This window comes from Dendroctonus ponderosae, unplaced genomic scaffold (assembly GCF_020466585.1).
Source record: "Dendroctonus ponderosae isolate FM_Combo_2020 unplaced genomic scaffold, Dpon_F_20191213v2 Dpon_F_20191213_7, whole genome shotgun sequence".
NCBI classification, from domain to species: domain Eukaryota; kingdom Metazoa; phylum Arthropoda; class Insecta; order Coleoptera; family Curculionidae; genus Dendroctonus; species Dendroctonus ponderosae.
The window spans coordinates 9,835,405-9,858,357 of NW_026018916.1; the positions used below are offsets into that span (position 1 = coordinate 9,835,405).

Below are 22,953 nucleotides of genomic sequence, written 5' to 3' on the forward strand. Positions count from 1 at the left end.
TGATGATGGCTTAGATATAGCCGAAACGTTGGTCCCAGAAAAATGTTTATCGAACGCAAAAGTTGTAGTTTCGTTTCAGATCCGTTTCATTCAACACGTCGATAGTTGGAATTGTATGTCCTGTTTTGTAAACATTATTATCCATCCTTGTTTGCCGCCGCATTGAACCGTGGCGGCGAAACTTGACATTCAAACTTGTGTTATTATTGTGCGCGTCCATGCGGTCATTTCGGTCCGTGTTCGCTGGACGGAACAACCATTTTATTCATGTGATAACAATTATTAGTGTATTCGTGCATTTTATTATTTTATTCCATTAAATTACTGTGTTCTGTTCTTTTGGAATCATCCCCTTCCTGGCTTCAACTAACGATTGCGCTAAAGTGTCGTTTTATTATTTGTTAACTTATCATCAGGCTTATTTTTACTGCAGGTAAGCGTTTGGGGCTTTTAAATAGTTTACTGCATTTTTGTGATTTTTTATTATTCATTTTTATATCTTGTATACTTCTAGTGAATTGTGCAGTGTAATTTATTAATATATTCGGGAAATTTATACGTAGAAAAAAATTATATAAATAATTTTTTTCTGTGAAAAAATATTTTTCTTTAATAAATTTGGAAACAATTTACGACCGTCATGGCAGTAGAACCTTGTTTCAAACTTTTGCTACTGCAGATTAATTTGAACCAACTGAATTACTGCCTTTGGATCAGATAGGTACGTAATTAAATTATAATACAAATGTAGGTACATGAAGAAAAATGGCATTTGAATACATTTTACATGGCATCTTCCATTTACGTAAATAAAATCAACAACTAATTACTTTTCTACAGTCTACAGTTTTCTAAACATCTTTATCATTAAGTATAGTAATTGCTGTTATGAGCGTGCCGCCAATTCATCAGATAAATTGTAAACCAATAAATCAAGCATATTTTTCGTCGTTTAAGCTGAACTAAGCAAAAAACCTAAAAGTTGGGATTGAAAATTTGCCAAATATTCCTAAAATGATAATGCTTATCGTAAAAAGGCATTGACATCGAAAAAGCGCGTTTTCATCAATTTATTGGTTTACAGTTCTTTTTTAAATATATGTATTCGACTGTGAATAAACGATCTGCAAATTTTATATCGTCTTTTTTTGACAATTTTGTACATTAAAAATCTCAGAAGCTTTCAGAAACTGCAGCTTCGACTGAATCAGATAATCTGAAAGTTGCGTAAATTGACGAAAAAAGTGCAATTCATAAATTAGATATCAAATGTAGCGTATCTTAGTGTAGCGTAATTGTATACTAAATAAAACTTTCAAATTCGTGCTTCGTGCACATAACTTCTGTGTCCGTATGTAAAAAGCTGAAGCTGGAGATTGATTGTCAGATTTCAATTTACTGCGTCATGTTGAAAATCGACTAAAAGTGCTTGTAGCAAGTGATGAAAGAGTTTTGCTTGCGTCTCTCAATTTTTCCCATAATTTAATCGATTTTTCAATTCTTATTATTTTTGATATTCAATTTTTATGATCAAAATGAAGCATGCTTCAATTACTTGCGTTACCTTGATGTATTTTTCAAATGTTTAATTTCTGAAAACTGTAATTGGTTAATTACGAATTAATAGAACCGCAAACCGCAAGAAAATGTAAAAAAATATGAAAGATTTGTAGAAAAGAAACTGCCGAAATGCTAATTGAATTCAGGGAAATTCAGGGAATAGATATTTTTATCATGAAACATTACAGTAAGATCAGTATCATAATATTTTCCAAGAAAAATTGATGCTGTAACTATTAGAGAAGAGCATGTAAAAAGAGTTGATCTTTTTTGAGAGATGTCAGATCTTAGATTGTCAATTTGAAAGCCAAAAAAGCCTAAAAGTCGAGACAACGCAGGCTGAACAATTTGTAGATAACATTTTAAAATTATCGCAATTTTATCCATTTGATTTGTAGATACGGTTTGCATAAAATGGTTATTTTGCATAAAAAATGCCAGTTTCAAGCACTGGCCGCGAAATTTTGCTTAAATTAAATATTTTACGTTTATACATTTAATTATTGTAGTCTAAGATATCTCTATCTAGATCACTTAGGTATAAGATTTTTCCGTAGTGAATTTAAAATGTAAATGATGATTTCGGTGTTTGGCACAGGGATGTTGTTTCTAGATTGGCTAGTGCCTATGATTTTTTTGATTATTATCAAAGATATTAGATATATAGATATATATTATATCAAAGATATATTATATTCAAAGATATTAACGTGAATAATCTAAAGCGATATTAGTAGTATTCCTAAGAGTATGTTTCGTTTCATTCGTCTTACTCTTCAATACATTATCCTTTTAAAAGGACGATTGACTAAAGATGTAAAAATAGAGTTCGTGTGATTTGCAGAAGACAAAATCAATAAACCTATAGTTCAAACAACACAGGGAAATCCAAAAATAGGATATGCAGGCAATTTGTTTCATTTGGCGGCGAAAAAATATACACTTTGTGCGGCTACTCCAATATTCCAACTTTACAGCAGCATTTGAAAAATTGGGTTTATTTTTTTGCGCAAGGAAAGTGTAGAATTAGATGTAAATTTTCGTTTGTAGATCATTATACCTAAATAGTAGGTGTTAAATATACAAATAAGTATAGGAAAAACCTGTTAAACATCAGAATTATACATATTTTTTTCACATGTTTTTTTTAAATAAAATAGGGCAATTAAATATGATTAGTTGTTTTGAAACCCGCCCGATCAGTTCCATTTTTTAAAAACGATATGTGACTACCAATATAATATAAAATTTACTTCTTTGTCTCCAAATCGTGGAAGTTCAACACTAATTTTCCTGAATCATTCATGGAAACTGATAGCTGGTGTCGACGTGTACCAAAAAAATAATCCCGCTACTCATTGAAAAAAATAATTTAATGTACGGGATCTAAAGAGCAGCCTTCAAATGAGATAGTTCCAGGCAATATTTATACACCTATGAAGAAATATTAAGAACAAAATTTACATTGCACATTGAAACTGAAGATAAATCGCACAACATAGGAAGCCAGTTTATTTCTTCATTTTCCCTGTAATTCAGAAATATACATTACCAATATCTACGTTTTTCACGCTTTGCTTTCACTACTCACTAGACGTGTTTTTGAATTTTTATGTTATGAAACGTCGTTTCAGGAATAATTCTTATATATTCCAACAAAAATATGCATCCCTAGATTTCATGGAGTTATCCCTTCATATCAAAACATTTATTAATGCAAAGCCATCGATCCAAAACGTCGGAAGAGGTTAATCCACATCCTATTTTTCCGTCGTAACTAAGTTTGACTGATTGCGTAATTATTCGAAGACTCAGTCTAATCTACATAAACTCAATAATTAAGTAATATAAAACGTTGCGGATATTTACGTTAGTGGATTTTGGAAAATTAATGCCCTGTTTTCCTCTTGGATGTGTTCAAGATTTGAATTCTCGCAAATCGCTCTATAAATCACTTAATGATATGACGCTTGATTACCCTGGTACTACAATTAACCAAAATGAGAAATTAATCGTAAAATAAAAAAAAGCATTGGCACTTCCTTACTTGATGTAAACATTCATGCCTTACGATCAATTAAGCCGAGGTCAAGGTAAGACCACAGTAAAGTAATAGTAAAGTCTCCTTAAATAGACTAGGTACCATCAATAATTTATTTTAATTATATTTGGAATTCACTCACATTCTATTTGGCCGTCAAACCGTCCACCTGCATGATAATTAAATCAGACCCCAAAGAATGCCTATTCCAACAGCCGGTGAATTGAACATACCTGTTCTAAACTGATGAAATCTAGCGTAAGGTTCCTAATATTTGATAATAATTGCTTTACATTACAGTGAACAATTCGTTAAATTTTAAGAAAAACAGAGAACATTTACTATACAAGGCGATTCAAAATTGGCACCATTCCTTTTAAGGGATTTTAGGGGCTCCCTTGGAGAGTACGCTCAAGGAGAGGCTCAAGTTGCATCGAACCAAAAATAGCCGGATCATTTCGCTTTTATCTACCTGCATAATTTCGGATTTGTTTAATACTAAAGACAAGAAACATTAAACAAGCCTAGAGAAATATCCAGTAAATCCTTAAAATTATTGGTTTCAGATCGCTCAACTGTAATAAATAGCTTTGATGTGGTAAATGCAAGCGTTTCAATTAGAAAAGTTTAGTCAAAATTATATTCGCCTGAAAACAACGTATAGTAATACGCAATTGATAAAATCATTTTTAAATTAGTATTTATCTATTGGCGCACCAAATAATTTTTGATTCTAGCAACTATTATACAAAAATAACAAAATAATTAAGTATTTATTATTAAAGATTAAATAATAAACAAATTTCCTACAAACAACGAAATTGTTGCAAATAAAGTTTTCGCATAATGTTTTTGTTACCTTAAAACTAATTAGGTACCACTGTTATTTTCGATATTTCTAATTGTAATATTGAAACATTTATGATTCAGAAAAGAAAATTGGTATTCCAAGTTCGAAAACAAATATGTGTTTTATTTTATCGGTAATCGAGAAATAATTATTAGTATAATACTACTGACCATCACGACCAAATGTACACATGTATTTTAGAAGCTGCTGAATATACAGTCTACTTGTAGAGCGAAGTATCAACATTTTTAATTTAACTGATTAGTAGCATGTTTACAACATTTCTAATCAGGTCCATTTTGAATGCTCTTTTCAAAGTGCCCCAGTACGGTTAGCTGAGAAATTGTTTTAGGAATACTTAATAACGATTTTACTTTTTATTCGTTTGGGTCTTTCAGTCAGTATTTATGTCTTACTGAGAATATTTTGTGTGTGTGATTTTTATTAGCAATATAAAAATTCACCGAAATATATAATTTTGAGGTGTTTGTGGTACATTTTAAGTTGATAGTGTTCTTTGCTTTCCAAAGTTTTATAAGAAATTGTTTTTTAAACGAAATTTGTCACCTATACAACATTTAAACCTAAAGTAATCCAGTTCTCTACCTATCCGAACTTTCTAAATTAAGCTTAAGAAAGCTACAAACAATTAATTTTCCATAATTCAATCACTCAGTATGTTTCAGAAAAAAACTGTGACTTTTTAAAGGTAGATTTATATGCTATGAAGTACATAAACTTAGAAATATGTCTGTCATTGCATTTAAATAATAGCGTAGGACGGGAAATGAAATGCGAAATCAAGGAAAATAAGTTTTAATTATTCCCTAAATGCTATCTTATGGATCTTCTCATAATATTTTTTCCTTCACTTAGAAAAAGATCTGATAACCTAAGTTATTGTACGCATAATTAAGTAAAATGGGTGGAAGTAGAAGGTGGAATTTCCACCAACTTATATATATTAATTCAAAAAACTATATAATCATAAAGAATAGCAGTATTTCAACTGGTGAACTAGGATTCGAAATTTCTTGCCCGTTACCGTTGTTTCGACGTTAATATTTTATTTAATCTTAAAATTAATAAAATGCTAAAACTGCTGAAACCGATTAAAACATACCTATGTGATAAAAAATTATATAACCGAATTTGTGTGTGGAGTGTGGACGAAAAACTTTAGTTTCGCAAATTGCAAGCACTTCTTGACAAAAAGAGTTGCCTGATACTTACATCTGAATATTTACATGTTTTTGAGTTAATAAAAATGAATGTGCTACGTAAGCTTAATTTGTAATCTAATATGTATTGGGTTTAAGTTCTTTCAGTTTCTAAAAATATTTATTTCGCAAAGTTCTCACTTCTTTTCAAGATTTTTCGTCTTATGCATCAAATGCAAGCCATCCTATCTAGTTTTCCTACCAACAAATATTTCGATGGTTTATTAATTTTTAAAATAAGTCTATACTAAGTGATGGAGCTAAAATAAAAAACAAATGATTTGAAAAATATTTTCATAAATTTATATAAATAGAAAATTCCCTTGTCGTTTTAAAAGCACTTATTAATCCATTACAAATTAAGGTTGTAAAATAACGCGAAATTAGGAATTTACCAGATACCATTTTAATGGCAAATAGGTACCATCAAGTGAATTTTTCCCATTTTTTCGTGCTGTTATCACTTCACTTATTCAGGTATAGTTACCGCTAGTAAAATCGTATGTGTGTGCGCGCCTGTGTTTTATGGTATTCCGGGCCATTAGAGCTATCTTTAAAAGTTGCGAAAATCACACCATTTAAAAATAAAGGTATTTTTTCGGATTCCTTGATAAACATTTCAATAAAACTCCTTTATATCAATATTCCGTTCACTAGTTCGAAACACTCCCTATTAGAAAAGTAAGTGTAAATAAAAAGATGAAATGAAGTCTGCTCTAAATTAAAAAAATGAAATAATCGGACCAGGTTGGCATTGAATGATGTGATTAAATGAGTCTACTATTCTTTTTTCAGCGACCGTAAAACCACCTTGACCCAAAAGCGACAAGATTAAACCATTATGGTAGTAACGCAAGCCATTTATTAAAACTAAGCACGGTTGATACTGCTATCACCTTGCTCTCCTGCAGTATACTTTAATTATAGAATTAAATTGGAAAAATGCTGCTGTTTCAATTATTGGGAACGATAGTGAATAATGATTTTATATCTCGAGTATCTAATATTTTCTTAGGAAAATGTTAAAATAATAAATTTGACATTTTTTAAAATTTTGTCTGTTGGATAAATTTTCTTGGAAAATTGCATTGATGGTACGCTTAACTAGTTATTTTTGTTATTCTATCGAATTAGAATCGTCCAGAATTTTTCGTTTAATTGCAATTTTCTACTTTCCTTATTTGACATTACTTATTAATAATGTTGATTAGAGATTCGTGTTTAGGTGCTTAGTTTTATCGGTAAATACAAAGCGGCAGTAAAACATTTTTCTTATTGGGCCAACGCAGCATGCTACCAGAGGTAGGTGGGAAATTGGGATGTTGATAAGTCTTTCTTAGGGTGATGGATGGAGGAGCAGATGTTAAATGGTTTATTCATAAGTTCTCTTAGGTGCTCAAAACTGAATCCGTTTTGATTTCAAACGGCCACTCTGTATATGATTAAGAATTATAGAAGCAGAGGACTTAAGAATATTTAGGAATAGAGAATGGTTCATGACATATAGTGAATTGAACAGATCAGCAAGGATTATATTGTTCAAAACAAGTCCTCAATGCAATATTTCCATAGACAAACATTAGGTGCCATGGCATTTACTGATTCATACTCCAGTATGAGGAATCTTCTCATATATGAGTAAATTTTCCCGTTTTTATTATGGAAACTTGGAACTGCACGTACTTTGAGTTTAATTTACTCCAATTTGCGTGATTTGTTTGAGTATAACAATGTAAAGCGCTCAGAGCCTGTAGAAAAGCTTTGCAATCGTCCTCGTTGCTAATTGTTTTGAGAATTTACGGATGTTCTGCAAAACGGAACAGTTTACTTGATATGATGGTCTTGATATCATCTAAAAACTAGCAGTAAAAGCAGCAACATTGAAATCTCGAATATCCACATACTGCGTTAAAGTATTGAGAAATGTAGTTATTCAGTCAAATTCAAAATACCTAGTTCATTTGCTTTGTACTAAACTGACTTTGCTTCAATTTTGTCTAAATTGTCTTATTTATGCCTTCAATTCATATTTTCTAATTAACATTTGAAATATTGATATAGGGATTAAAGGTTTTTCGTCATTCTTTCTTTACTAACTTTCTATAGAAGATACGATTTTATTGCGGCAGGTAGTTTATTAATACATTTTGATTGTGTTATCCTTGATAACACTAAAAATATCGAATTAATAAATTTACAGGCTTCTAAATAAGGAAATCGACCATAGCAACTAGAGTTCGCTGATTGATAGCTTTTATAGTGTACCATAGTAATCGCACGTTTGGCGAATTAAAAAGTTGTCTGAATATGTTAATTTTCACTGAAATGTCGAATAAGAATAGGAAATTCTGAAGAAAATGATGACAATGATCTCAAAACTAAAAGTTTTAAATCGAAAACGCAAAAAATCATTATTTTCTGGTGATTTTCTGACAATAATGTGATCTTTTCAGCCAAAAATTGGGCTTCGAATTTGGCACAAAAAGTTTCACAATTTTATTCAGTTTTTTATGGAAAGTAATTAGGATTATCTGGAAAAAAAAACGACCAGAGAGCAAAAGTTTACAAAAAGTTACTTGAAAAATTCATGGCACTCAATGCTCTGAAGAATCAGAGTTCCTTTAAATTTTCAAGTAATTCCAGTTTTAACAAAGTTTCTGTTAGGCAATTCTTTCTTCGCAAAAATCGCATTATTTTTTAACTTTACTTAAAATACTGATAATCTTCTGTAATATAATCTTCTGTAATAATAATAAAATCTTCTGATAATTTTCTGTAAAAAATTATAAAATACATTTTATTAGAACACTCACTTCCTTAACCGCTTTGCAAAAATTAATTTTTGCTAATTATTTCTGGGTTTTTTCACTTTTAGGTCAATATTTCTAAACAACACTGTCTCTAAACAGAAAAACCGGGTTTTCCTAAAAGTTTTAATAAATTAATTATTTTAATAAACGAATTATAACTCATTAACCGATGAGTTATAATTCCGTAACTCAGAGAGCGGCAACAATTAAATAGCGCTTCAACTCAACACAGTGTTACCCAGGCCTACAGTAGAACAATGGGCCATCACAATACTGCGGCTCAAGCAATCGTGTTATCGCCAGACCTCGGCGGCTTAAAGAAATTATACATTAAGACACTTAACATGATTGGGACAAATTTCAAATATAAAGCAAGCATTATTCTCACATAATCTTTGTCTATTGACCGAATAGACAGCGGCAAAAAAACACTAGTTTTTTTGGACCAATATTTAAGCTATACGAAAAAACGACTGTTGATCTATTGTTATTTTATATCAACCAATCACCTCAACAAACATTTATTACCAATTAGCTTCACGGTCATCAACAAACTTTTAATCAAAAAATATTTTCCCGATACTATTCTTTTAAAATAATCGCGTAATTTATATAAAAAAGTGCTATACACTTTTCACTCGTAGTTATTCTGGAGAATTATAAGTAAATTTCAATGTAATTTAGAACTGTGAAAAGGCTGCAAATTCCATACGACTTGTAAATATTTTTCAGTTACTGAACTAATACCTATCACATTTTATAAAAATGCAAATCTGCACTGAATAAGCTATTGGAATCGAGTTTCATTAGCAGTGCATATGGCAGGTTTGCAATGTATGGTAAGAATTTGATATTGTTCAACGGACAAAACTAAACATCGATTTCGATGTTTAGTCGATCGACCCTTTAATAATTATAAATCCGCAGATTTGTAAGAACTCCGTTTATTAATGTTAATAAAGATTAGACGGGATAGACAATGTAATCCCGCGATTGACGCTAATCTTTCCTAATTCTGTCGGATTTCGAATAAATTGTTACTAGTTAGTTCTAGTGACGATTTATGTGTGAGCACAGGTACGTGGAGTGAATAATTATCGATTATTATCTTATAATCATTTGTATTTCAATCAGTAATATTTAACTCAAAATAGGAACGTGCGTTTTCTTAAATAATTCTTATAAAACAATGAAATTAACTGTGTTGCAGTTATATATTTTATGTCATCATTTGTTCCAGTCATAAATTCATCATTGCATTTCGGTTTTAAAATTTATCATGAGACAGGCAAAGTTTCAAAATTACGTATTTACCATATAAAATTTTGTTTTAACAACACATCTGTTTAATGTTTGTTATGCATGTTTTGCTGGAACACATGTATTACCTATACAATTAAAATTGTCTTTACTCTTTTTGTCCCATTTTCCTGTGGCTCTGAAGATCTTTATTGCATGTTCATTGAATATTAGCTTTCATTTCGTCTATATAATATAATTAAATTTATGTAATTAATTTAATTTAATATTTATTAATGTCTATCTGTATTTCTGAATTTGAACGCCACTCCTACGTTTATGTCAATATTGCAAGAAAAGGAAAATACGGAATCACAAATCGGGCCCTGAATTTAGAAACGGGGAAATAAAATAAGTCGTCAAAGATGCAAATATTTAGGTACTAGAAGAAAAACAGTGTTAAATCGAAAATTATCACAAAGGATCGTATTTGAATCTCAAAAGTTTTGTCAAAGATATAAAACAAGATTGTTATACATATTGGGAAGACGACGTGACGACGAAACGTTGTTGTTCTGTTGTAGAAAATATGTTACCAATCACTTACTTTGTAACGCGATATTGGACCTGATGAAACTTTGCAAGAAGTAAATCAAAGCGTGCGTAGTACACAAATGTATGCGTATCCTGCATGTGTGTAGAAAATTGTCGAAAAATTAAACCGAGGAATGCACAACAAAAATATATCCGAACCTTGGTTTCTTCTTAATTCTCACAAGTTCAGCCAATATTCTCAACATTTCCTTATCATTCACTGTTCGCCATAGGTAAGCTAGAATGCGATTAGCTTAAATTTTAAGGAATAAAACAGGTAAACTACTCTATGTTTAATTGAGTGGCTTCCCTAAATTGTCATTCCAAATATTAAAGATGAAACATTTCTAACTTTGAGTAAATGTGAAATTATAACAAACATGGAAGATGAGCGCTTACAACTTAATCTGAACAATGTTAAATCCTAAAATATAATAATGATAGAATAAGTTTAACATAATGAAAGCTGAAAACAGTTGCCTGTGTCTGTTATCTGTAATCTCTTTAAAATAGTCGTGCAATTATTCGTCTTATGTCGTATACTAAGCACACAAACCTCGTATGTTATCATGTGATGATCGTATTGTTGCAATTAGCGCCAGTTAAAGAGGTAGAAGCGTCCGGACTGTTTAAGTTGAAGGTGTGGTAAATTGAAGTTGGACAACCCTGATATAAAAGGAGGTATGATATTTTTTATATATTTAATTATTTAGTGCATTGCTGTAATGAACTGATTTTCTCAATGTTTGCCAGACTTACAATTTTTTTAGCGCATTATGACTTATTGTAAATTCTGATGTCACATGATTAGTTTAAGGCTGAAATAATTTGAAATTTATTTGTTTTATAATTTGTGGTTTATGCAAATTCCTGTTCATTATAAATGTATGTTATTTTCTGGAAAAAATCCACTTCTTTTAAAGTAAAGATTTAATTATGAGCATTAAGTATTAACAATTTAACTGTATTAAAATCCTAACGTTTATACGCACCAAAACGTTATGATTCAAATTAATCAAACTTGGCTATAAAGCAAATGTCTGTACATATTTTTTTTAGATACTCCCTAATCCTTTTAAATAGATTTAATTTGCTAATGGACAATTTAATATTAGTTTCGTGCATAAACTTAATTAGCAGAGTACATCGTAATTACAAGTACTCGTGACTCTTCCGTCTAATTACTGCTTTTTAAATTTCAACCTCGTTTAGATTTTTCAATTGCCGAATAATTTGGTGTTTCGATTCAGAACTATGACCATGGGAATTATTTGAATTGTTGGGAAACTAAAAAACTGAAAAGCAATTAAATCAGTTTTGGTTATATTTTCCGTTACTTTGCCCTGACGGTTATAATCCAATTTAAGCGCCCGCATTAAAAATCACGATGGAAAATTCAGATACCTAACTTATCACATGATCAGTTAGCGTTATTTATCAAATCATAGGACAGAATTCAAATCATGTGCGGTAACGGCCTCAAGGTGAGCACAATATCATTCAAACGGGTAATTTAGATTAAAAAATCAATTTTACAGCACTTTTTATTAGGCCTTGTTAATAAATGAATTTGTTAATGCTTGCGTTAACGTACTTTAGCATAATTATCCATTATTTCAATCACCTTTAACATTCTTCATCTCGGATAGCAATGCATTGTTATATAACTGTTGTTTAAGGAATATTGCTACATTAACATGTTTTATTGATTCAAAATGTTACACAAAAAAAGCAATATCTAATATTCTGTATGTAGCTAATTAGCAAAGAAAGAATGTGTAAACTTCTGCATTGAAAATAACAGATGCAGTCCTGCAGCAACGGGGGTTTGCAAAAAGGGAACAACTCACGCTAGGGATGGTCAGTATTTAACGTAACCGCTAAAATAACAGTGTTCCAGACCTGCAACCTGAAGCCGCAGTTACACTTTGCCGATTTAACCGGTTGTTTTTGGAACCGTCTTATAACCCGAATAAGTGGTTCGCACCAACACAGAGCCATCTATCCAGTTCATACACTTTGCCAATTTAACCGGTTGTTTTTGGAACCCCTTTATAAACCCGAAAAAGTGGTTCGCACTAGTTCATATTTTTTTCGAAAAAAAAAAATATATTTTTCAAAGGGAGCGGCTATCGTTAACGAGCGAAGAAATAGACTTAGTAAAAAACATATGTAAAAAAAAATATTTTTAAACGTTAATTCTTTTGTAAATGAAAATTAGCTTTTTAAACATTTTCGCATGCAAAACGTGTATGTATTTTATTTAAACCAATCGATTTTATTATCAGGGTTTTTCCTTTAACTAGTTACTATGACCCATGTTAGTTGACCCCAGTTAGACCCATGTTTTGTTTTTAGAATATATTATTTTTAGTTTACCAAAGCTAATAATTATTTTTTTAATAAACTAAATCATTATTTATCATGACTATTTCTACCATCATCATCATTGCGATTTTTTGTTATTTTTTTATGAAGGCTTTAAAAGTTTTATGACAATTAAAAAAGTTATATTACAAAATAGTTCCACTTTTTCGTTCCACCTAGAAAACGGTTGTTCGTAGCGACTTTTGATAAGATACCTTTTTTACGTACAAATGCTGGTGGAATTGATTTTCTGGCTATACAAACATGCACCAAAAAGTTATGACTCTTCCAAAGAGAAAAAGGCTTGTAGACAACGCCCTCAACATGCAATCACAAAGTTAAAGTTAAAGAAAAATTTAAGTTACAAAACCGACAAGCATCATGTTTCGTTCAAGTATCGAAATTATTGCAAACATTACTTAGGAAGAACCAAAATGAAAATTAATCTTTTAAGGCCCTGTAGCTCGATAAGTAAGGCCTAGTGGACCCATCGCAGATTGACTTTTTATATAAAAATTACCTGAGAAATCGCCCTGTGAAACAGGACTTACTAGAAAACACCCACATAATAAAAGGGATAAAATTCCATCGATCAATGGTAGCTGAAGGAAACATTCGAAAATTTTCAATCCATCTGAAATAAAACTGTATTGGAAACCCCAACTCGAACTGTAATGACGGACAAGAAAGTTACAATTAGTTTTAAAAAGAAACAAGCTGGGAAAAATCACTACTTTAAAAATTACAGGAAACTCAAAAGCATCAAAAGTAGACTTTCATTGTGCAAAAGAATAATCGGCCGATTGCAGAAAATGAATTCCAGAAATAACGCTGCAAAATTAAATTACAGAAGCGCTCACCAAAAGCCACTAGAAAATCGCGCTACAAGAAATGTAAAAAATGTTTTTTATGTGTAAAGAGTTTTCGAACATGAGAAAATACACCTTAATGATTTTTTTGTTCATGTAACCAGTGGATCACGTGAAAATAATGACTCAATTTGAACAGTAGAATTATATTGATTAATTTGAAAGTTTGCTTAAAAAAAATTATTTCCCAATTAATACAAACAATATATTTTAGTTGTAACCGAACATTAATTTATGACTCGTATATCTTAAGACTGACTAAGATTGACTGTAGAGTATCTCTAGACTGAATTTTTATGACTCTTGATCAAACATCTAATTACTTAATGCTCGTTTCTGCTGTGGCTTCCTTTATAGTTAAATCATGCTTTTTTTATAAGGATAGTCGGCATAAGTGACCAAATGATTGTAGACAAATTTTTGAGGCAATTTAAGTAAATCCAAGACTGAGAAACTTAGATTTTGTTGAGAGTTCAGACTTTGGTGATAAAGATGCCAGAAAATAATGTTCAAGATGTAGAACAAGCAACGTACACACCCGACAAAAAAGCGACTAATATGAAGTATTTTCACGAAAAATGCTTTCATGCAAAACGAAACGATATTTGGAATCGGAGATACCAAGCAAAAGCTTAACAGTATTTTGGTATCATTAGAACGAATACGACAACTAGACTTAACTGCACCCGAAGTGTTACTTAAATAAATAAGATAAAGTGCCTATATCCGTAAAACCCTTAATTCTACATTATATTAATAATTATTCAGCAATCAAAGTATAACATATGTTGCAATTCTATGGAAAATAATAGAAAAAATAAAATAATTATTTCAAAAGTTATATATTTTCTAAATGTAATGTTATAGTTCATAGCTAACAGTGCTATAAATTATTTGAAAACGTGTGCGAGATACCTGAAGAAAATTATGGAAGATAAAAAACTGACCCTTGAAATCTAGTTCTCTTTTACACCATTTTCTTGCAATGGCCACCTGCTTCAAATAAGCCCACATTATTTTATATATTTTTTTTGTTTTCAGGTTTTCTCATTTAATTTGCCAAAATGGGGGCAATGTTCCGCAGCGAGCAAATGGCTCTGGCCCAGCTATTCATCCAACCAGAGGCTGGGTATTCTGCCATATCCGAGATCGGTGAAGTTGGATGTGTACAGTTTCGGGATGTAAGTTAGAGGGCAATTTAAATATCAATAATGGACTGAAATATGGATTTCGATCTTCTTTTCAGTTGAACAAAGATGTTAACATGTTCCAAAGGAAATTCGTCAGTGAGGTGAGGAGATGCGATGAATTGGAAAGGAAGTTACGATTCATTGAGTCTGAAGTCAGGAAAGACAATGTGAGGATTCCTGATGTTGTCGATTTTCCCAAAGCCCCCAATCCGAGAGAAAGCATTGACTTGGAGGTGAGTGGAACTAACTTTCGTATTTATTTGTCGCAGTTTTAATTTGATGCGATAAATATGCGATCAGATATGAGAAAAAGTTAAGCTGCCGAACATTATACTGTTAATTTATTACACAGGTCTGAGAACGTTCTGATAATACTTTAGAAAAATCACATGCCAATGAACCAAAAAGCGTGGTTTCGACATTTATAATCGTTGCCACACTTATACTTAATCCCGTTAAATTAAATACAGATTAAGAAGCAATTGTATTAACTCGGCTAAAATAAGCCAGATAACTGGAAAGCGTAAAGATTTTCAAAACGGTGTGGCGTTTGCAATGTCATGGGTTAGTTGAAGAAAGTATACATGCTATTTTCTGATCAAGTAAAGTATTTTAAGGGCGTCTTTAGTAGATTTTAAGCTCTAAAAATTTGTTTATGGTTTAATAATAGATTGAAAGATTATTTTCACTTTCATTAATTTAGCAACTAAAGTAGTCATATTTAAATAGTAGATATATGATTCTCATTACTAATTCAAGACTCATTCTCTGTTTTCGAAAACATCTTGTGCAGCTAATGAATAAGCTGGTTGTTTCATACCTTTGGGTCTAATAACTTCCATTCCTGCCGAATATTAATTTCATTATCAATTTTATTATCCGTATGAAACAAGCATTGTTTTGCAGCTCAATGCCAGCCAGTCAGAATGAGATGATGATTTTACTTCTTGATATTTTATCTTTCAATAACATTGAAATTTCATAGCAAACGAGACAAATGGAAGCGGATACTATGGATCATATTATCGCGAAACAATCGACTTGTTTATAGCTTAATCAGGCTGCACTTCCTGCAGTTACAGCTTGTTGAATTTGTATTCGCTTAAGCTTCACAGCATTTCGAAGAATGCAACTGTTCAGGAAATATTTCAATTCATCAAAATTTATAAACATAACGCAATAATCAGTAAACATGACAATAATAATTATGTTATTTTTCAGGCTAAAGTTGAAAAAACCGAAGGAGAAATTAAGGAAATGACCGAAAATTCCGTGAATTTAAAATCCAATTACTTGGAGCTTACTGAATTAAGACACGTTCTGGAGAAAACACAGCAGTTCTTCAGCGATCAAGATGAAGCAAATGGATACGAATCAGCTCACAAGGTAAAATACATGAATTTTCGTATCAATGTTTGTTCCTGTATCTGTACAGAGGAATATTTTTTTAAACAACTTAATGAACCAGTATTTAATTTTCTATTGTTCTCTAAAAATTATTGTTATTATTTTATATTATTTTGCACTCATTTTTGCAAATTTAATGTAATTTCATTAAATTAAAATATATTTAGGCCCTTATCACCGACGACCATAATGCCTCTATTAGAGGACATCTGGGTTTCGTTGCTGGAGTTATCAACAGGGAAAGAGTGCCCGGTTTTGAGAGAATGCTATGGAGAATTTCCAGAGGAAATGTTTTCCTCAGAAGGGCCGCAATCGAAAAGCCACTTGAAGATCCGCAAACAGTGAGTTTATCGACAAACGATTTTTAACTACATGCTCAGCTCTTTGCTGATTTTTTTCAGGGAAATGAACATTTTAAAACCGTGTTTGTTGCATTCTTCCAAGGAGAACAACTCAAGTCGAGAATTAAGAAAGTCTGTGTTGGGTTTCACGCATCTCTCTACCCGTGCCCAAGTACGCATAAAGAAAGAGTGGATATGCTTCAAGAAGTGAAAACTCGATTGGAGGATTTGCAAATGGTGCTCAATCAAACTGAGGATCACCGACAAAGAGTATTGGTAAGTCAATGTTAACTGTAGTATGTATAGCATAACAAATCATTTTTTCCAAGTAAGGCAAAAATGTCTACCTTGATGTGTTCTACATCTTCTTTCTCGAAAGCATTATATAATATATTTTCACTGCAAATCATCTTGAATTAAACAAAAACAGAGCAAAAGTAAATTTTTTTATATTGTTTCAGATGGGCGTAGCCAAAGAGCTTCAGAATTGGAGCGTCATGGTGTGCAAAATGAAAGCAATCTATCATACATTAAATTTGTTTAATATGGACGTGACCAAGAAGTGCCTTATTGGAGAATGCTGGGTGCCTTCTAATGACATATCAACCGTCCAAAAAGCCTTGGGTGATGGCTCTGTAGGTTCAAATTACGCAAACGTGTTCCAGAATAAGAGGTCTTGTTGTTTTAGACTGCCAGTGGAAGCTCCATTCCATCTTTTCTCAACATTATCGACACTAGTGAAATGCCACCGACCTTTAACAGAACCAACAAATTCACTAGAGGGTTCCAGAACTTGATCGACGTCTATGGAATGGCCAGTTACCGCGAATGCAATCCAGGTTTGTAATTCTATAATTTCTAGAAATTTTAACGTGATTCCACTGCGTTTCCAGCTCTTTACACCATCATAACATTTCCTTTCTTGTTTGCGGTCATGTTCGGAGACAGTGGTCATGCCATCATCATGGCAGCTTTTGGTTTGTGGCTCATCTTAGCAGAGAAGAAAATTGCTGCTCAAAAAGGCAAAAGTGAAATTTTCAACATATTTTTTGGCGGCCGGTATATTATACTGTTGATGGGGCTTTTCTCATGTTACACAGGGTAAGTCAAATGTGCCGATACAAAAAGCAACTGATACATGTATAGGTAGATCATATGGGTTTATGTACTGTATTTTTTTGTATTTTAGGCTAGTCTACAACGATATTTTCTCAAAATCGATAAATATATTCGGCACTTCCTGGAGGGTCAATGCAACCACTTTACCACCAAATTTCACAGTGCATACTTCTAGTGATAGTACTGTTGAACTGCAGCTCAATCCGCGCGAAAACTACCAGGGGAGTCCATATTTTATTGGTTTAGATCCCGTATGGCAGGTAATTTAATCAAATTAGTTTCTTGATTGAGATGATGCAACACAGCAATTTTTTGTCTAGGTATCAAAAAACAAGATCATCTTCTTGAACTCTTATAAAATGAAATTATCCATTGTCATTGCCGTCGTTCATATGATCTTTGGCGTGACCGTTAGCACCTTCAACTTTGTGTGAGTATTAACAATTCCACTTAACTCATGAACATAAATCAACTGCATATCGTAAACATTTCAGGCATTTCCGTAAGCGTGCCAGTTTACTACTTGAGTTTCTGCCTCAAATTCTGCTGCTCTGTTTCTTGTTCTTGTGGATGGTTGTGATGATCTTTATAAAATGGATAAAGTATGACGGCTCATTGGACGGAATAGGTAATTTTAGAGTTTCGAGCAGGAAATTTGTTTTCTTGACTGTTTTTATTTTAAATCTTTAGATACGAAGCGTGGATCATCATGTGCTCCGTCGGTACTGATATACTTCATTAATATGATGTTATTCAGTGGTACCACATCTGCGACTTCCGATTGCGATACTTACATGTTTGATTCTCAACCTTTAGTTCAATACATTTTGATCCTAGGAGCTCTGATTTGCATACCCTGGATGCTCTTAGGAAAACCAATCTATATCATTTGTACTCGAAAGGGCGCAAAAAAAGAAATTGCACATGTAAGTATACGTTTTACGAGTTTACATGTTTGTACTAACATCATCGAACGGGATTTATTTGCAATATCAAATTATTATCACTTCATAAGGTTTATTTGTTATCCATTCATAGAAGTTGACATCAATTGTAAGCTGCACAGGTTGATTAACAATCAGCTTTAGTATTCCGGAGGAACATTTTACACACTTTTAAATGTGTTATACAGTTCGCCCGTATTAGTGAAAAAATCAGTTCATTGTTGGCACAACAGCCATATTTACAGAATCATCTCATTGCTTTAGACATGATTAAAGAGCATTGAAGCGCCTCATAATTTTAATTTTACAATTTCGGCAAATTTGATGACGTTTTCTGGAAGACGATTTTTGTAGTTTAGGCTTGAATCTACTAAAAAATAGTTTTCTCGTTACTTAATCATACATCTACAAGTTCAGAGTTGTGCGTTCAGTAAAGAAGAGTGCGCTCTAAAAGTCGTCAACATTTCTTCAAACTTTCAAAAATTCATTAAAATCCTGAATTTCGCGCGCTTCGTAAATGTTGATGTCAAAATAAACAGTTTTACGAAACAGCCGACTGTTCAATACAAAATGCTAACTTCCAAAATAAAGCCAGTATAAACTTGACAAATTAACATTATGTAGAAGAAGCTTTCTTAATGAAATTTTGGCGTAAACTTGTACCTAAGTGTCTGATATTCAAATTTTGTGCGACTTTGTGACAAAACTGCCATAATTTATTCCCGCACGTTGTTATACCCGAACCGAGTTTTCAATTCTCTATAGAATGATATAAAAACGAACTATGTGGCTCAAATGGTTCTTGAGTAGTGTCGAAAAAAGGGGGATCGTGTCGATTGCGCAATTAAAAAAAAATAAGCCAAACTAAAACTTGGAATCAATGGTTTAATGGGAACTAAATCCACACTACCAGTAAGCGGATGCTTCTTTAATTACGCGGTTCATTAGAGAAAAGCTCCAGAGGAGCTGGATGTGAAAATATAAAGTCGCTCAAAATATTCCCAAAGTTTAAAAATTAACTACGACAGAAACAATGCCAAATCGATACCATATCCACCCTACGACTCAGTTGATGAATATGAGAATAGTGCGACATCTACATCTCAACCATGGGCAAAGTAATGCTAAACTTACCGCAAGCTGCGTAGTGCCTGGAAAGAAAGAAGAAAATGTGTTTAGTACAGCAGAAAATCTGTCCAAAGCCAACCTGATTTGAAATTAACAAAGTAAATATAAATATAGAGAATCCATAAAACTTGCCGGAAAACTAAACTCAGTTCAAGCTCAAAGATTTATAAATAAGAGATCATTCTTACCAGCTTACTGCAAGTTGGTTCCCCATCCTGCCTTTTTTTGCCCATTAATCTCCTAAAAGTTCATTACTCTACACAATGAAAATCCACTTCGAATGGAAAACTGCAATAGGTAGAACAAACTACCGCACTTGCAAAGGCCCGCAATATTTCCCATCGAAGATCGCGATTCACCCGACACAAATGAATATCGACCGATTTCGTCCAAGATCGGTAGAAAACTGAATATGTTTTCACACCTTAAAAAAAGACACCGAATTACAGAATAAGCATGATGATATAATAATTTTCTTGTTCGCCCTTTTCATGATTCATTGGTTCCAGTTTGTTTATAGTTGACATTGTTGTAGAAAGTGTCTGTTCGCATGGCCATGTTTTCAAGCGCAAATTTCACGTTGCAACTTAATAAATTTTGCAAGAAATTTAATTTTTTATGCGTTAACATACAGGTTCGACAAAGAGGTTAAAATAAAAGCGTCATTCAAAGTGCGACGCAGTGAGACGCGATGAGTCATAACTCATTATCGCACAGAGACAATATCTGTACTATTACTACTACTACTACGAAAAGTATTTTAATAGGAGATCTGTAGAAATGGCCTTAGAAGATGCCCATATTTTTGGGAAACCCTGTCTATATCTTCACTTTACTTATAAAATCTCGCTGCATAGTGAAAAATTCCTACCAACTCTTCGTGTATATTAAATGTTTTATTTGCGAATAGTTTTGCATTTTATCGATTAAAAACGCGACCCGAATCTCAACTCGGATTGCGCCTTAATTAACAGCTCTTAAAAACAAAAAAATTGCATCTAGGAAACTGAAACGAATAGTCATTATATCGGTTTGGATAACTCGATTTGCAAGTTGTCATAGAAAATCAATTAAATGGTAAAATGTGCAGGTACGAAGTAACGGAGATGTTATCCCAAACTTGGAAATGACTGAAGTCTCGACAAACGGTTCCGGTGCAACCTTAGAGGCAGGTCAAACGATTAAACACGAAGAAGAGGAAGAGGAGGAGGAACCAATGTCGGAGATTTGGGTGCACCAAGCTATTCATACCATTGAGTATGTGCTCAGTACCATTTCCCACACCGCTTCATACCTTCGATTATGGGCTCTATCGCTTGCCCATGCGCGTAAGTAAATCGTTTCGAAGTGTTAATGTTAAGTTTTAGACGATACTTCCGTTTTTAGAACTCTCCGAAGTATTATGGAACATGGTCTTCCAAATGGGCTTGACTGTGGAAGGATACATAGGAGTTGTATACATTTACGTATTCTTTGCAGTATGGGCGCTGTTCACTTTAGCAATTTTGGTGCTGATGGAAGGGTTGTCTGCGTTCTTGCACACTCTTCGTCTGCATTGGGTTGAATTCATGTCGAAGTTTTATGCTGGGCAAGGGTATCCTTTTGAGCCCTTCAGTTTTAAGAAGATCCTCGACGAGGAAGAGGAAGGGGCCGAATAGGGGCGGGACCAACACTATTATTATCATCAATTGCCTGGTGTAAACGGCATTCTATTGTTTTACTTTTGGGGATTTAATCAGGTTTACACAGATCGTTATTGTTTATCAGGCAAACTGGAAATAGCAAATCTTAGAAATACATTGTATTGACTGTTTGAAATGAAGTTTTATTAAGCCTAGTACCCAATTTGCAGTTTTAATTTCGTTTTATGTCAGAAATGTTATAAAAGTCGGTTTAGAATCGACAGCTCAAAATATATTGAGTACAATGTAGTATTAACCTCGTCAAAGAGTCATGCTTATTTTTCGGTCATGCATAAGTTATATAATGCGATTGCAACAGCTAATTTTCCACCCGACCCTCGTTGGCGTTGCACAAATATGCAGATTATTTCAAACGATTGCGGTTAATTTTCAAGTCTTACTATAAGCGGCGGCGTACAATTACGAAGCTAAGCTCAGACCAGGCAGAAAATGTTCTTTGAAATGCCGAAAATTGAGCGTTTGCATTGAAAAATAATTTTTTGCACAGTGAAGGCAAATTCAAAATGGAGAAATTGTTTTTAAATTAGTGGGTAATGAAAAACGTTAGGATGTTGGCGAAATTAGGAAATATTTTGAACTAAAATGTTAGGGTAGTAATTACGAAGGAATATTTTTTTACTTTACACCCCTGACTAAAATGTGCAACTATAAACCCTAAAAAAAATTTCGTTCCAAATTAATTAATAAATTCAGCAAAAACCGTTGCAAAGAACATTATTCAAAGATCTTTCTTTCAACGAATTCTATTCCTCCGCAGAAGCAAGTAGTTTTTGGATACGTGTCCTACAACTCTTATATTTTGATTCCTATATCATTTCTAGTTTCTGTTTTACTTAATTTTTTGTTATATTTAAATCACAAAGACTACTTATTGTTCAATTTAGAACAGATTATATAGTTCTCATGGGGTCAAATTAAAAATGTCTGTTTAGTTTATAACTTCGCTATTAGTAGTCATCGAACCCGCCACTTAACAAAAACATCGATTTAAATCACTGAATGATTTTTTTCTATTTAAATTTTGTAAGGATAATTCAAACATCGCAGTTTATTTCTTTATAAAATACATAAAAAAGCAATGGAGCTAATTAGTATTGTCCAAATTATGAAAAAATCATGATCATTGTAAAGTTATGTTTTAAAATGATTAATTTTTTACTAAAAAAGAGAAACGATCATGTCCCATCATCTTTAAATTAAACTAACAGATATAAAGCTCTATCTCCATTTATCTGACTGTTATCGCTAAGGCTCTCTCCATACCAGCACTGAAAAAGAGCGCAGATTTATATCTAACATTTATATGTAGATTAGTCGCATCGTTTGCCTTTCATCCCGATCTGGGTGAAATCACTGAATATATTCATTTGCGATAAAAATGCGTTTTTGATGTTTTTATTAAATTTATTAAATGTTCTTCAAGGTTCTTCTAATCTAAATTCATATCGTCTTTCTAAAAATATCATTTACCTTTAACAAGGCCGTAGCTCTACTGTTTTATGAACTTTTTCACCAGAAACATTTCCCCTAAAATCAAGCAGCGATTTAAGATCCAAAAATTATTGTAACCA

The 22,953-nt window shown here is 32.4% G+C and overlaps 1 protein-coding gene across 3 annotated transcripts; it reads left to right on the forward strand.

Annotated features, from left to right (window-relative positions):
* Nucleotides 1-180: 180 nt before the first annotated feature.
* LOC109542874 (V-type proton ATPase 116 kDa subunit a 1) lies at nt 181-21,492 on the forward strand. 3 transcript variants are annotated; one of them, XM_019912323.2, is made up of 15 exons: nt 181-433; nt 14,592-14,731; nt 14,797-14,973; nt 15,962-16,126; nt 16,315-16,488; nt 16,549-16,764; nt 16,950-17,123; nt 17,177-17,327; nt 17,382-17,589; nt 17,678-17,867; nt 17,928-18,037; nt 18,102-18,235; nt 18,298-18,533; nt 20,770-21,007; nt 21,066-21,492. In XM_019912323.2, the coding sequence occupies exons 2-15, from the start codon at nt 14,615-14,617 to the stop codon at nt 21,335-21,337; spliced, it is 2,562 nt and encodes an 853-aa protein (XP_019767882.2). In that variant the 5' UTR covers nt 181-433; nt 14,592-14,614; the 3' UTR covers nt 21,338-21,492. The 3 variants fall into 3 exon arrangements, with proteins under 3 accessions (XP_019767882.2, XP_019767883.2, XP_019767881.2); XM_019912324.2 differs by lacking the exon at nt 181-433 and adding an exon at nt 9,540-9,558; XM_019912322.2 differs by lacking the exon at nt 181-433 and adding an exon at nt 10,896-10,995.
* Nucleotides 21,493-22,953: the final 1,461 nt, after the last annotated feature.

Bases quoted from the DNA above. Each gene is read 5' to 3' on its own strand.
- LOC109542874 (XM_019912323.2), top strand. From the start codon at position 14,615: ATGGGGGCAATGTTCCGCAGCGAGCAAATGGCTCTGGCCCAGCTATTC. The intron at 14,732-14,796 runs GTAAGTTAGAGG...TCTTCTTTTCAG, and splicing joins GATGTGTACAGTTTCGGGAT to TTGAACAAAGATGTTAACAT. The intron at 17,124-17,176 runs GTAGGTTCAAAT...TTGTTGTTTTAG, and splicing joins AAGCCTTGGGTGATGGCTCT to ACTGCCAGTGGAAGCTCCAT.